At 48.8% G+C, this 16504-nt stretch overlaps 1 protein-coding gene across 4 annotated transcripts in view; it reads right to left on the reverse strand.

Moving 5' to 3' along the window:
• Positions 1-13870, reverse strand: part of mbnl1 (muscleblind-like splicing regulator 1) — a 46406-nt gene extending 32536 nt beyond the window's left edge. For 3 of the 4 annotated variants that reach the window (XM_080546710.1, XM_080546711.1, XM_080546708.1), the window contains exons 1-2: positions 13782-13870; positions 4353-5436 (exon numbers count right to left, since the gene is read on the reverse strand). In XM_080546710.1, coding sequence (XP_080402836.1) covers positions 4353-4526 — 174 coding nt within the window. In that variant the 5' untranslated portion in view covers positions 4527-5436; positions 13782-13870. Of the gene's footprint in view, positions 1-4352; positions 5437-5942; positions 6057-13781 lie in introns of those variants that run through there. The other variant, XM_080546709.1, reaches the window with a different exon arrangement.
• Positions 13871-16504: the final 2634 nt, after the last annotated feature.

Here is a 16504-nt window from a genome sequence, read left to right on the forward strand (position 1 = left end):
TTTTGATCGGTCTGGTCTGTGTGTGTGTGTGTGTGTGTGTGTATCTTTGTGTGTGTGTGTCTGTGTGTCTGTGTGTGTGTGTGTGTGTGTGTTTGTGTGTGTGTGTGTGTGTGTGTGTGTCTGTGTGTGTGTGTCTGTGCACGCACGTGCATGTGTGTGTGTGGTGTGTGTGTGTGTGTGTGTGTGTGTGTGTGTGTGTGTGTGTGTGGAACACTGTAGTGCTGCTGGGTCCAGCACAGCCAGGCTCTGACCCAGGCGGAGAGGAAACTCTTACACACAGCGCTGGCCCGGGAAGAAGCGTACAGCTCAGCGCTCCACAGACAATGTTCCTCTGTCCACATCTGGCTGCAGAAACAGGCCTTCCAATCAGCTCACACACGCACACTGCCCTAACCCTAGCCCCTAGCCCTAACCCTAGCCCCTAGCTCTAACCCTAGCCCTAACCCTAACCCCTAACCCTAGCCCATAGCTCTAAACCCTAGCCCTAACCCTAGCCCCTAGCTCTAACCCTAGCCCTTAGCCCTAACCCTAGCCCCTAGCTCTAACCCTAGCCCTAACCCTAGCCCCTAGCTCTAACCCTAGCCCTAACCCTAGCCCTAACCCTAGCCCCTAGCTCTAACCCTAGCCCCTAACCCTAGCCCCTAGCCCCTAACCCTAGCCCCTAGCTCTAACCCTAGCCCTAACCCTGCCAAAGGCCTGGCATTAGCGCCGTTAGCTCCGCCTGTATCAATTAGCAGACACGACTCTGTGGACTTAGCTCGGTCCTCTGTGGCTCAGTGGATAGTGGATAGCACATAGCGCTAGTATGCTAAGGTCGCAGGTTCAATTCCCGCCGGGACCGCTTATACTATAAATGTATGCACTCACTCACTGTACCGTAAGTCACTTTGGATAGAGATGTCGGCTAATTGGCGGACATCATTAGTATGATATAGCTATCTAGTGCACTAGAGCATTGTGGGTAATGTGGTACACGACTTGCGTCACGCTACGCTGCCCTGCCCTGACACAGACGATCACAGGGGTTGCAAATGTCAGTAAACGCACACACGCATACACACACACACACACACACACACACACACACACACAGTAGTACGCTTCCCTAGTATTCTTGGAGCCCCTGAGGTAATGGCCGGAATGGTAGAAGTGTTATCACATTACACCAATCCTGAGATCCCTGCACTGGCTACCAGTCTCTCAGAGAATTGAATTCAAAATCCTCCTAATTACATACAAATCACAAAATGGTCTTGGACCAAAATACATATCAGATCTCCTCCCACCCTATATTCCCGCAAGGTCCCTAAGGTCAGCTGAGACAAATCAGCTAATAATTCCAAGAGTAAAAACAAAACACGGTGCAGCAGCTTTCAGTCACGCTGCTGCATGCTCCTGGAACAAACTCCCTGAAGAAATCAAACAGGCCCAAACCCTTAAAATATTTAAATCTAAGCTAAAACCTTCATGTTTTGCACCAGTTATGATTAAACACAAACACTTCTATCAATGTCTTTTTTCCATTAACTATTGTCTTTTTAAATGTTTTATCTATTTACTTCTTATATTTGCTTTTATTCATTTGTAATTTTTATTTTCTTATGCTCCTCTTGTGGAGGGATGTGGAGGGATATGGAGGGATATGGAGTGGTGTAGAGGGATGTAGAGGGATGTAGAGGGATGTAGAGGGATGTGGAGGGGATGTAGAGGGATGTAGAGGGATGTGGAGGGATGTAGAGGGATGTGGAGGGATGTAGAGGGATGTGAAGGGATGAGGGATGTAGAGGGATGTAGAGTGATGTGGAGGGATGTAGAGGGATGTAGAGGGATGTGGAGGGATGTAGGGGTGTAGAGGGATGTAGAGGGATGTAGAGGAATGTAGAGGAATGTGGAGGGATGTGGAGGGATGTAGAGGGATGGTGGAGGGATGTGGAGGGATGTAGAGGGATGTAGAGGGTTGTAGAGGGATGTAGAGGGATGTAGAGGGATGTAGAGGGATGTAGAGGGATGTGGAGGGATGTAGAGGTTTGTAGAGGGATGTAGAAGGATGTGGAGGGATATGATTAAACACAAACACTTCTATCAATGTCTTTTTCCCCATTAACTATTGTCTTTTTAAATGTTTGATCTATTTACTTCTTATATTTGCTTTTATTCATTGTAATTGTTATTTTCTTATGCTCCTCTTGCTGTATTTTTAAATAATGCATGTAAAGCACTTTGAATTGCCCCTGTTGTATGAAATGTGCTATACAAATAAACTTGCCTTGCCTTGCCTTGCCTTATGAGTGTGGGGGTAAAGTGAGGTTGAGTGTGTGTGTGTGTGTGTGTGTTGTGTGTGTGTTGTGTGTGTGTATGTGTGTGTATGTTGTGTGTGACTACTTGGAGGGAAGCCAAAACGTTGAAGCACGACCAAAAGGAATAAAGTCACTAGAGATCTTGACAGATACAGAGAAAAAGACAGAGAGAGAGAGAGAGAGTGTGAGAGAGAGAGAGAGAGAGAGAGAGAGAGAGAGAGAGAGAGAGAGAGAGAGAGAGAGAGAGAGAGAGTGGAGAGAGAGAGAGAGATGTGTTTGTCTCTCTTCTGGTGCTTAAAAATAGATGGAAAATTACTGCCTACCGGCACCCCCCCCCCCCCCCCCCCCCCCCCCCCCCCCCCCCACACACACACACACACACACTGCCCCTAGGCTCTCGCACAGGAAGTGGTGAGACTGACTGAGAGCAACACCATGACGCTACTCTCAACTCAGAGTGTGTTTGTTTGTGTGTGTACGTGTGTGTGTGTGTGTGTACGTGTGTGTGTGCGTATGTGTGTATTCATGTACTGTGTGTATGCCTATACATGTGTGTGCGTCTGTGTTTGAAGCAGTAGAGCAGTATGTGCTAGTAGAGTCTTCTCCACCCCTGCAACAGAAAGTAAGTTTTTGCATTTTGCAACACATAGCGAGAGATAGAGAGAGAGAGATAGAGAGAGAGAGAGAGAGAGAGAGAGAGAGAGAGAGAGAAAGAGAGAGAGAAGGAGAGGGAGGGAGAGGGAGAGGGAGAGGACTCTGTCGAACAACCCCGCTGTTAGACCAAAACTAGGTGCTGGTAATGGATTTCAAAAACACACTCCTCACAGAAATGACATACGTCTATGAGTAGTACACTCTGTTTCCCAAACTGCCTGGAATAGAAATGGAAAAAGCCATCAACCACCAACCCCCCCCCCCCCACACACACACACACACACCCCTATCAACCCCCCCACTACCGCCCCCCCCCCCCCTTTCTCAACCCTCCCCCTATCGTCTCGCAAAGACCCTTATAAAACATTGTCACAGCGTCACAGTCATGCTTCCTGAATCTGGAAGGGTGTACCGACGCCCCCGCCCCTTCCTCCTCTTTGCACAGACTAACAGATTCCAGTCACATGACCAGAAATGGGAGGTTACCAGGGAGAGCACATGCAGAGAGCAGATTGTGTTCCCGTTATGACAGGGGCCATGTGGGAAACCCCTTACTGTCCCGCAACGGGTGTATCATCATCCCATCGAGATGATCAACTGCGCAATGCATCACTAGCTCTCGTTAGCAACCTCCTTGTGGTTTGCTAGAGATCCTTGGGAAAAATACGATCCTACTCATCATAGAAAAACATCGTAGAGACAAACAAACCTAGAATGGAAAGGTTTGGAGTTTTGCTCTGCTGGCTGTATGTCGATGTTCTAAACAATGTTACCAATGATAATACAGATGTATTTTATATACATGGCGCCTTTCCCAAAATGCGCTCACATTGGAAAGGGGGGAGAACTCACCACCGCATCAGCTGTTGTTGGTGGTTTGTTTGTTTGCATTAAAGCAGCGATGTTCTCACTCACCCCACAACACCTCTGCAGGCTTTATTAACCCTGAACGCCCTGGTCGTCCATCAAGAGTTCTGTCAGGTTCTAGTTGGGGTTCTGTCTGGTTCTACTTGAGTTCTGTCAGGTTCTAGTTGCGTTCTGTCAGGTTCTAGTTGGGGTTCTGTCTGGTTATAGTTCAGGCTCTGTCAGGTTCTAGTTGCTTTCTGTCTGGTTCTATTTGGGATTTTGTCTTGTTCTAGTTGCGTTCTGTCAGGTTCTAGTTCAGGCTCTGTCTTGTTCTAGTTGGGGTTCTGTCTGGTTCTAGTTTGAGTTCTGTCAGATTCTAGTTGCGTTCTGTCAAGTTCTATTTGGGATTCTGTCAGGTTCTAGTTGAGTTCTGTCAGGTTCTAGTTGCGTTCTGTCTTGTTCTAGTTGCGTTCTATCAGGTTCTAGTTTGCATTCTGTCTTGTTCTAGTTGGGGTTCTGCCAGGTTCTAGTTGGGGTTCTAGATCAGGGTCTTACCTTGAGTGAGTCGAAGCAGGCGATGACCCGTCCGTTCTCCACCTGGCAGCTCTTGGCGGGGTGGGCGAACTTACACTCCTGGTCGGAGCGCGAGCACGTGTTCCTCTGGAACTCCCGGCACACCTCCAGCGTCAGCCATTTTGTGTCCCGCATGTGTGCCATGTTCATCGCCATGGCGACCGACTCGGCGCTTGGAAAAATACAATAATCCGGCGCGAAACGACCTAAAATCGTACTGCTAGTTTTTCGGGGAGGGGATAGGTGTTACCTATCGTAGTTTCTTTCTTTTAAGAATTATTTGCACTCACATGAAATTGAAATGCACGGCCCCCCAAAAAAATATCTCGGTAGAGGTTCGGTTAGAAACCACGGGTAAGTCCTTTCTTCCGACAGATCCAAAAGTTGTTGATGTTCTCGTGCGCAAGTGTCTTACTAGAACATTCCCTGCCCTAATGACATCACCAACACAGAGACACACAGCGTCTTGATCCAACAAACAGCGCTGGCACAGAACGTACTCTTACCACCCTTCTGCCTCGACTTGTCTCTCAGTCTCTCAGTCTCTCACCTACGGCGTCTTACAATCCAAGATGGCTTCCGAGAGGAACGCTCTGGGAGACCCCAGTGCTCCAGCCAGGATGCAGCGAGGGCAGGGGGCTTTGACCACGTGGAGGCACTGGAGGTGGAGGAGGATGGAGGAGGAGAGAGATCCAGGTCAGGGGGTCGAGGGGTCGGGGGGGCTTGGATACCTGGGGTAGCGTGGTATGGGAGCGGAGGGGGGTTGGTTAAGGCTGGAAGAGGCTTGGGGCAGAGGGGATGGTGGCTTGTGGTCGGTGGGTCGGTTGGTTGGATGTGTTGCGGTGAGGAGGGCGGAGGAGGGCGGAGGAGCTGAGCAGGTCGGGGTGCAGGTTTTGGGGCGGAGGAGGAGGCCGTGGAGAGGGGGGTGTGGTCAGTCTGTGGGTCTGTCCGTATATCCTTGTGCTCGCGTTGCCGTGGCAGCAAGCAAGGCAGGCGGAGAAGGGGGCGGAGCTTCGGCTCTAGAAGCGGGTCGAAGCTGCAGCAGAAGTCAGGGAAGGCACTTCCTCTGGAGGGAGAGAGAGAGAGACATAGAGAGAGAGAGAGAGAGAGAGAGAGAGAGAGAGAGATAGAGAGAGAGAGAGAGAGAGGGGGGGGGGAATAAGAATATTTTAGATTCGATTTTTGCCTCCATTCATTCTTCAATGGAAACTGGTTTACCTTCGGTCTGAGAGAGAGACTACCCCGACCACGTTCTCGTCTCAACCGAGCACATCTAACATTCCCAGCTGTGGGAACGGATAATATGTAAAAATGTCAGCAATGCAGGGGTGTCTGCTAAAACAAATACTACTTTCACCCGCCCTGCACTCAAACAAACACACACACACACACACACACACACACACACACATCACGCCATGCCACACGCACACACACACACACACACACACACACACACACACACACACACACACACACACACAGAGAGAGCCTGTACAAAGCTGCCTTTCACAGCTTTCCACCACTTCTGGTTGGAGCAGGAAAATCAAATCAAATCCCCATATCACTTACAGTTGAGCACAGCACAGCCAGCCGTGGCAAATCTATTTAAAAGAGAAAGAAAGAGAGGAGAGACAGAGACAAGCAGGGCTAGAGAGAGTGGGAGAGAGTGAAAGTAGAGGGAAGTGGAGGGAGGGAGGGAGGGAGGGAGAGAGGGAGGGAGGGAGGGAGGGAGGGTAGGGGAGGTCGATCGTTTCCCTTTCTGAGAAGCGGTGTGTAAGCGCGGACCAATGAGAGCGAGCGGAATTGCAGCAACATTCTGGGACATGCGCCAGGTGAGCGGAGGGGAGGAGCCAAAGTGAGGTCGACCTGCCTGACTACCACCAAAGAGAGGGGAGAGAGGGAGAGCGGGGGGGGGGGGGAGAAAGCGGGGGTGGGGGGGGGGGGGGGGTGAGAGGTGGAGGAAAAGGGTGAAAGGGAGAGAAAAAGAGAGAGAGATCTAGAAAGCAATCGAGCGAAAGAAAGAAACGAAAGGGAGAGAGGCGGGCAAGAAATGGAGAGAAATAGACAGAGCAACGCAAATAGAGTGAAAGAGAGAGAGAGAGAGAGAGAGAGAGAGAGAGAGAGAGAGAGAGAGAGAGAGAGAGAGAGAGAGAGAGAGAGAGAGAGGCCAACGCAATCGCTTTCCCTGCCATGACAACCATCTGTTTCTGAAGATCATAAGAACTTCGGATGAATTTGACTTTCCTTGCGCAATCGGTTCAAGCTATATCTTATTGAGGGATGGATTACCTCAAGCACATTTAAATGAAAAGAGTATTTTAATGAAATCCTCCTACTACGTCGATGTAATATAGCAAAGGTCACACAGAAATATCAAATCATAAAAATGGTCTGGTACTTGTCTACCGTCCAAGTTTTTTTTTTAAAGTTCAAGAAAAAACTATTTATTTTTTATCTTACTTACAGATGTGTTTATTCATGAAGAGCACAGCTAGCGTATGACGTTGTCTAAAAATGTAGAGCTCGTTTATAACATAGCCGCCGTATATTATTTGCACAAGGAATTTGAATGATTTGAATTCCAAAGGGCCTATTCCCCCCTTATCACCAGAGCAGGGTTGCACACCACACCCTATCAAGAGAAAAGCATTTCCTCGAACACCATGTGTGCGTTTAGCAACGCTAACAGCGCAGTCACAAACAACTTTGCAACACTCTCTATCAGGCTTCTACAGTAGCATGCGGTGGTCCAGCATGACCCAGCAACAAAGATAGACGTTTACAGTGAAATGGGCCTCACAAACCTACTCAGAGAGAGAGAGAGAGAGAGAGAGAGAGAGAGAGAGAGAGAGAGAGAGAGAGAGAGAGAGAGAGAGAGAGAGAGAGAGAGAGAGGGAGAGAGAGTATCACTAATCGACATGGCTTCACCTTAAATGACCCCCTGAATAGAGGAAATAGCCCATGCTGTTTACAGTGACCTTTGGAGCACAAACACACACACACACACACACACACACAAAAGAGCAGCCATAAAACAAGTAAAGAGGGAAAGATTGTATATATTATTTGTGTTATCTTCCTTCGAGCATATTTGAGCATATGTTTCATCTTTATTCACTCAACAACGTCAGGTGGGCCAAGTCTGCACTGTCTGTGCTCTGATGAGTTATGTGTGGTTTCAGCTGCACGGCCTGGCTGACGTGACGAAGTGTTTACTGCTGAGGCTTACATTCACATCGCTGATATTAACGACATCTTTATTGCCCACTTAAATATGTTTTTGTGAGGTCGTTTCAAATGGGTAAGACAAAGCAACAGGACAGCCTGAAATAGTTACCAGTACTCTCACCATACAGTCTGCTATCCAATAACACCGGCACTAAATCTGTTTTTTTTTTTTTTTAAACCCCCGATAACAATTCAATATGTTACTTGAATAACATACTTTTCGCCAATTCTCTATTTCATTACTTTGTATTCAGTGCTACCTTCCTACCTACCTACCTTTCTTTTAGGTTTTTTTCTCTCCTCGGCTGTTGTCATGGTTTCCATGAAAGTGCAGTAGTCATGTGTGCAGGTATCTGCGTGTTTCCATAGTGAGACACCTCTACCTAGAGCCAAGGTGATAATCACCCCCATACGCACGGTCATGTCTGGACACGGCCATCCTCCTACTCTTTACTTCCATCGAATTAATAATTTCAAAGGTCTCTCGTTTCAAATGTCAGTCCACCACTCCCATCGTTCAGTGCTATTACAACTGTCGATTTTTTTGGGATGTGTAACTCCATTTTGCTTCTAATGTCAAATCCATTAGGAACCCTTTTCTTTTGTGAATTGGCGTACAGGTATTCGGTAATACTGTAGATATTTGACTCGAAATACACGAGGAATCGGCCGTACTGTCTCCCCTCCTCCCATTGTTTATTCATCCTTTCTTTCCCCACCCTCCCCCTTAACCTCAATCTTCGTCCCTCTCTGTGTCTCTATGCCCTCAATATGACTGTCTGGCTGGCTTGCTCTATCTCCCAGCATCCATAGCGGCACAGTCCCTCAGTCTCCAAGGTCTCAGAACTTGGTGCAAGGTCACAGACTGGTGAGAGGATGGAGAGAATACAAAGAGAGAGAGGGAGAGAGAGAGAGAGATGTAGAGAGAGAGAGAGAGGGATGGAGGGAATACTAGGGAGTGAGAAGGAGAGAGTGAGAAATGGTATGCAGGATGCAGGGTGCAAAGGGGGACAGAGAGAGAAAGAAAGAAAGAGACAGACAGAGAGAAAGAGAGAGAAAGAGAGAGAGAGATGGAGAGAGAGAGAGAGGGATGGATGGAGGGAATAATAGGGAGTGAGAAGGAGAGAGTGAGAAATGGTATGCAGGATGCAGGGTGCAAAGAGGGAGAGAGAGAGAGAAAGAAAGAAAGAGACAGACAGAGAGAAAGAGAGAGACAGAGAGAGAGAGAAAGAAAGAAAGAGACAGAGAGAAAGAGAGAGAGAGAGAGAGAGAGAGAGACGTCCTCTGTTTTTCATTGACCACGTGGCAGGAACATGAGCGTTCCGCTGTCAGAAGATGAGGAAGTGTCTACGAAGCATCACCTCACCTCGCGACCATCTGAGACCAGAGAGACGCTGAGAGAGATGTTTACGCCCCGACAAGCAGATCACAAGCTAGGGAGGAGGATTACACAAACACATTGGGACACGAAATACCCGACTTCACTTTCTAGTTTATGAGTCATACAACACATAATCCCTGACTCTGAGCTGACACTACAACAATGCGGGTTTACTTTTCCTTTGTCCAAAGACCAAAAAACCTCAGCTACTCAAACCCCAAGGGCCTGTATAAAAATCGACGAGTGATTTTCACAGTAGAGCTATAATGTGTAGTATATTCTGTTGTGTGTTCATACCTACAGTAGCTATGACTATTTTTAAAGTGTTTGTTTTTTTTCTCCATAGAGAATGGGAAGTGGTATTCTGGTTCTAACTCGTTGGTATTTTCCCCCCTCACGGTGGACTGCCTGTCGACAATAATGAAAAGTGACTAAACGCTGTCGAGGCTACGTGCTAATTGTACAGGCCGGCGTAGGAGTTGTCATTGTGACTAAACTAGTGTTGCTCAGCAGTCAACAAGGCCCAGGGTGCGGTTCACAGCTACAGTATGATAAGGCTTCCTGAGGAATGACTGCATGCTACCGGATTAGCCTAGCCCTGCCTAGCCCAGCCTAGCCCAGCTAGACCACGTGCCACAGAGGCGTCCTTTCAAAGCAAACAAACAGAGCACGGAGGAGGAGAAGAAGAAGAAGGAGAAGAAGAAGAAGGAGAAGAAGAAGAAGAAGAAGAAGGAGAAGAAGGAGAAGAAGGAGAAGAAGAAGAAGAAGGAGAAGAAGAAGAAGAAGGAGAAGAAGAAGAAGAAGAAGCGATTAGGTTTTGTGCAACAAAAAAAAAACATATCTGATTTCCTTCTCATAACAGAACACATCTAGAAAGAAAAAGACCAAAAAGTTCCAATATCAGAGGTATTAGCGTATTAGCTTTTATAAACTAGCTTTTATGCTACCAAAAAAAAACAATGGGGACTCTGAACGTAGCTGTCCGATCCGAGGACGTTGCCTACTGCAGAACAAGAAAAAGACGCAGCAGTATTATTATTTGAGTGGGACAGCTCTTTTATAGAAAAGTGGTTTCAGCATATTGACACAGAATCCCAGTCAGGGTGATCCTGTGCTGAGACAGGTCTTCCGTGTGGAGGACGATGGCGGAAATGCAATCCCTCAGCCCTAGCGGTCGGCGTTCTTTAAATATCATACGTCGATATCGCCCTCGTTCACCCTTGCTCTCTCACAAACGCACACACACGCTTGCATGCCCACATGCACTCACACACACACGCAAACACACACACATACACACACACACACACATTGCAACTTTATCACCGAACGTAAACAGCGTTTCCTTGACAACGGCACTTCCCATGTTGTCAGGGAGCTGAGGCACACGCAGCTAGGTACAGAGGAGCAACCGCAGGGCAAGGATAGGGTCAGAACTACAGCATAGAGACCTTCCTCATCATCATCATCATCATCATCGTCGTCGTCATTGTCATCAACAATAACATCATACCCCTTGGCATTCCTTGTGTCTTAGGGTAGATGCCTGGTTTGTCATGGGGTTAAGTAATGTGTGTGTTTAGAAAGAGTTTGAGGTTAGAAACACACAACAAACAACGCCTATTCATTCCCGATGCGCGCAAACCGAGAATGTGCAAACAATAGGGTCCGTTGTGTGGCTCAAACGCACAAACACACTCACACCCCTATTGTGTGTTTAAGCTACCGTGCATGTCTGACTGAGTGTGACTATCTGACGCTGTGTGTGTGTGTGTGCGCGTTTGTGTGTGTGTGTGTGTGTGTTCATGCGCCTGTCAGTGTGTGTGTGTGTGTGTGTTCTGTGTTCTGTGTGTGCGCGCGCGTGTACGCCCGTATGACAGAGTGTGTGCGGATGTGTTCTACTCAATGGAGGATAATGCTCGGCCTTACGGTCTAATGAGAAGGTCATCGGCTCACATTTACATCAGCGTCTCATTGGCTGAGTCACGGTGGCGACACACACACACACACACACACACACACACACACACACACACATACACACACAGGCTCGCTGCACTGGCTCTCTGATGGTAGAAGACCAGGTTGTACTCTCCTAACCGGACTCCTACGGTAGCTGAAGCAGTCCGCGGGCGGGTTTCAGTCGCCACAGACGTTTCAGAAGCTAATTGGCCTGGGTTCTCCCCTCACCTTTACACCGCGGGGCTGAGTGTGTGGGGGGAGCTTTCTGGCACGTAATGGCCGCCCCCTGTCGTCACCCACGTGGGCACGGCACACTGGCAGCAGCGACAAGAAGACGACTTCTTCCCCCTTTCAAACGGGAGCACTGCGCTTGCCTGGAAAGGATTATAGCGCTATAGGAACGCAATGAATCAGATCTGATGAGATATTTAGAAGCTGTCTGTTTTGTCTATGATGCTACAGATTATTGACTGGTTTATGGGACACGTATTTATGAGTTAATAATGTCCGTTGCAGTGTTCTGAGGCTATGCCTGTCTGTGAGACCAACCAGGCTTATTTTGTGGCTTTTTTTTTATAGGTCTGGTTGTAAACTTGGCCACCTGACTACACATAAATAGCTTTTAGCACAATGTACAATGTACATTAATTAAAACGAATGCAGGGGTTATGTTTTAAACATTTACAACAGCTATACAACGATCCCGTTTAATATTTAGTCTTTTTCCCAGCCATGAGAAATAGAGAGAGGAGGAGGAGGAGGGAAGGAGGGAGTTTGAGAGAGAGAGAGAGAGGTATTATTAAATGTTCTAGTAGTCTTCTGCCCCTCCCTTCGAGGTGGATGGCTTTTAATATGTCTGGGATTTCCTGCAGGGGCGTGAAGGGGCCCGGTGTCATACGGGTCCAGAACAACCAAAACAACCGGGTCTGTGTTCTGATACAACCTCCCTTTACAACCCTTCCAGTCTGCCATCTTTAGACGCCACGAGAAATGATCCAACGGGAGTTTTGAATGCTGCGTCTAGCGTTTTCTTTTCGCGAACGCAATGGCAATGCGGTTTACGAAAAAACTCTGTTTGAATAATTACAGTTTTTTTCTCAAAGCCATTGTTAAAATCGAGCTCCAATTTACTTTTTTTTTTAAAAGCCTTTACTATTAGTATTCCTAGTTGTGAGGTTTTTTTTGTTGCTTGGCTCTGCTCAGCACTGTTTCGCTGACTCGACTTGAGGCCCCTCCGTTCCCTCAGGAGACGTTCGCAGCTGAAACTGTTATTATTGTTTCCTTCACAGGTGATTCAATACCCTGCTCCTGACATACAGCTGAACAAAAACAGACAAGTCAGCCAAGAGGTTTTCAATTATAGCTGAGATAATGACTCCAGAGAGAGGAGAGCTCCCACACGTTTAGTCTGAGGTTCAGGTACGGTCGAGACCCCTTGTTTTGAACCTCTCGTCGGCAGTTGAACCGTGTCACGTGTCTGTCAGCACGACAGTGTGTCAAGCGTGACGGACGTGGTTGTTTACCTAACCCCTGTTGCGTTGACAACCCTGTCATGGGTGTGGTTGGTGTAATGTGATTAATGCTCAGTACCAACATGCCTGTTAAGGAATACCTGTATAATGAAGGATCAACTTGTCAGCAAAAACATGCTCAGGTGCCTAATCCAGTCCTCAGGGAAGATCCCAATCGTGACCGAACACTCACATACACACGCACACACACACGTGTACACACACACACACACACACACACACAGTAGTCAGCGCCTCCTGTACATCTGTACCTCTATCATTCCACAGAGGCATAAGGCAAACTTCAAGCTTCAAATAATAACACAAGCACTGTTTTACTGTGGTGGTGGTGGAATATCATTTTCCTGTCGCTATATTGACAATCATGCTGCCTTTACATCATCACGCTGGCATTACGAATATGCGCTGCGAGGCAATCTGCCCTTGGGGGACGCTAATTTAAATGCAATACAATACAATCTGCAGTCTATCTGTGTCGTGCCTTGTGCGTGTGTCAGTGTGTGTGTGTGTGTGTGCCTGTCTGTGTGTGTGTGTGTGTGTGTGTGCGTGCCTGTGTGTGTGTGTGTGTGTGTGTGTGCGTGCCTGTGTGTGTGCATGTGCCTGTCTGTGTGTGTGCGTGTGTGTGTGTGTGTGTATGTGTATGTGTGTGCACGCGTGCGTGCGTGTGAATGTGTGTGTGTGTGTGTGTGTGTGTGTGTGTGTGTGTGTGTGTGTGTGTGCATGTGCGCGTATACAGTATGTGTGTCTCCTGTCTGGGCCTCTCTAAACCCTCTTAAGTCACAACAACAACAACAACATTCCTCATCATCGCCTGCACCACAGACACACCATCCAGAGGAAATCCAGGGGAGAGGTGGAAGGGTAGAAGGGAGGGGAGAGAGAGGAGGGGGGGGGAGGAGGAGATAGGAGATAGGGACAGAGAGGGAGAGAAGAAAGGCCTTAACGGGGGCTAGGAACTACGGACGGAGCGATAGCCTTCGCGGCGTGGGGGGGCGAGAGACGATATTATAGGGTACTTCTTCTGTCTCGTTGGGTCGGAGCGAGGTCCTTCACATTACAGAGTCTAAGGGGGCTGATTAGCCACATTTACCTCACACCGTTGTATACAAGAGTCAGCTAAACGACCGTGATATCGTACCGTACTAAACACTTACAGCACAGTGCATTTCATTTGATTATAACACACACACACACACCCGCCCACGCACACCCGCCCACGCACACATGTGTATAAACAACAGTAACGACAATCTCCGTATTAAATCCCGCAGCACCGAGAAAGTGTGTCAGACCGTGTCTACTTACTTTCCTCCAGTTCAACAGCAACCCTCGGAAAAGTGAAAACCTTCCATTCACTGGGTCTCTCTCTCTCCTACTCTCCTACTCTCTCTCTCTTCTCTGCCTCTCTTCTTTCACTCTCTCTCTCTCTCTCTCTCTCTCTCTCAGTTACTCCCTCTCTGTCAGACACACACAAACACTCACGCACGCACGCACGCACACACACACACACACTCTCCCGCAGACACAGCCACCCTCTCACACACACTCTCTCTCCTCCCGCGACCCGGAATGCTTGGCAAGGCAGTACAGTACTGAAATACCGCGCTCACCATATAAGGGCAGTGGCAGCTTCACATGTCACACATAATTTACATGTAGCAGGCGGGGGAGTTCACCTTACACAGCACACACACACACACACGCGCGCACACACGCGCACACACGCGCGCACACACACGCACGCGCGCACACATGTAAAACCACGCTGCCCCCCTCCCCTCCCCCCCTTAGGCTGACGTTTCAGAGCAGAGAGTGAGAGAAAGTGGAAGAGTGAGAGAGAGAGAGAGAGAGAGAGAGAGAGAGAGAGAGAGAGAGAGAGAAAAGAGGAGTGCTAGCTAGAGAATATAAGGAGAGAGAGAAAAAAAGTTGCGTTGGTTAACCAAGCCCTATCCGGATCACTCCCAACATGTCCACTGGTGAGTCGGATCGAGCCAATGGAGGTTGAGTGGCTCGACTATTGATCCACTTTGCTGCTTCCTGGAACAACCACACCACAGTCCTCTATACACACACACACACACACACACACACACACACACACACACACACGCGACACACAGACACACACACACACACACACTCACACATACATGCATGTGCTCACACACACACACACACACACACAGACACACACACACAGTCGCAGACACACGCACGCACACACACACACAAACACACATGCCAGTGAATGCTTCTGCCACTAGCTCTACCCTCAGGAAGAAGCTATTGTGTGACCTTCTATTTTTTGTTTGGAATGTGCTTCGCTCCCTCTTGCCCTGCATAGTGTGTGTGTGTGTGTGTGTGTGTGTATGTGTGTGTGTGTGTGTGTGTGTGTGTGTGTGTGGTGTGTGTGCGCCAGACAAGCCATAACAAACAGATGTTAACCCAGTGCCCCGCACACACCGAACACACACAGACAGACGCAGACACTAAAGCTAACAAACCCCAAAGCATATCTGTTCCCTTCCAACAGGCTGGGCCCTTTCCCACTAAAAGTAAAGACAGACGCTTCGTGAAACGGACAGAGAAAGATCGAGAGGGAGAGAGAGAGGAAGAGAAAGAGAGAGAGAGAGAAATAGAAAGGGAGAGAGAGAGAGAGAGAGAGAGAGAGAGAGAGAGAGAGAGAGAGAGAGAGAGAGAGAGAGAGAGAAAGAGAGTAGGGTAAAACGGAAACCCTTACCTCTCACATCGCTGTTCGGCGTGTGTGTGTGTCTGCGTGTGTGTCTGCGTGTGTGCGTGTGTGTGTATGTGTGTGTGTTCAGACAGGCCGCGACAGCAGAGCCCCAGGCACCGGCTGGACCATTCTCAGGCGGAGCAGAGCGGAGGGAGGGAGGGAGAGAGGGAGGACTGGCGGAAGAGAAGAACGGAGCGGACGAGAGAAGAAGAAGAAGCAGGGAGCGAGCGGAGCCGCCGCCGCCGCTGCGCTGTGGTGTACGAGGAGGTGTGTGTGTGTGTGTGCACTGCGCGTGCAAGTGCGTGCGTGTGTGTGTGTGTTGCTGCGTTGGCTCCTTGCGCTAGTGTATTTCCTCCCCTGTCCTCTCTGTGCCGTGGCTGTCTCCCTTTTCGCTCTCTCTCTCTTTGGCTTCTCCAGGTCTCTGGTCTGCAGCCTGCCGAGAGAATGCTCTCAACGGGCGGCAACAGCAACAGCTGTGGAGGAGGAGGAGGAGGAGGAGGAGGAGCGGAGGAGTGGAAGAGAGGAGGAGGAGGTGAGGAGGAGGAGGAGGAGGCGGCATTGACCGCACTGAGCACACAGATCCTGCAGTCTCTCTTCTCCCCGCAGATCCCCAGCCTCTCTCTCTCTCTCTCTCTGTCTCTCTGTCTCTCTCTCTGTCTCTCTCTCTCTCTCTCTCTCTGTCTGTCTCTATCTCTCTCTGTGTCTCTCTCTCTATCTCTCTGTCTCTCTCTCTCTCTCTCTGTCTCTCTCTCGGTCTCTCTCTCTCTCTCAATCTCTCTGTCTCTCTCTCTGTCTCTCTCTCTCTCTCTCTCTCTGTCTCTCTCTCTCTCTCTCTGTCTCTCTGTCTCTCTCTCTCTCTCTCTGCCGGCTGGCCACGCCCCCTAAACCAACACCAGGAAGTACTGGCTCCCTTACAGCAACACTGGCTCTCTCTATCCAGTCAGAGAGAGGAAGGAGGGAGGGAGGGAGGGGGGAGAGAGGGGAGAAGGGAGAGAGGGAGGTGAAATGAGGAAATGGAGGGGAGGGGAAAGATGGGAGAGGGGATAGGAAAGGGGAGGAATGAGAGAGAAACGAAACAGAGAGAGAGAGAGAGAGAGAGAGAGAGAGAGAGAGAGAGAGAGAGAGAGAGAGAGAGAGAAAAGGGGAACGAAGAGGAGAGAAAGATTATGGTATAAAACCGGAAAGGAAAGAATGAAAGAAAGAGAGAAGTACAGAGGGAAGGGAAAAAAAGAAAAGAAAAAAGAGGAGCAGGAAAAGAGAGAGAGGGAGAGCAACAGGAGTAGTGTGGAAAGGA

Source organism: Nansenia antarctica (assembly GCF_963989245.1).
Source record: "Nansenia antarctica genome assembly, chromosome: 16".
Classification (NCBI taxonomy): domain Eukaryota; kingdom Metazoa; phylum Chordata; class Actinopteri; order Argentiniformes; family Microstomatidae; genus Nansenia; species Nansenia antarctica.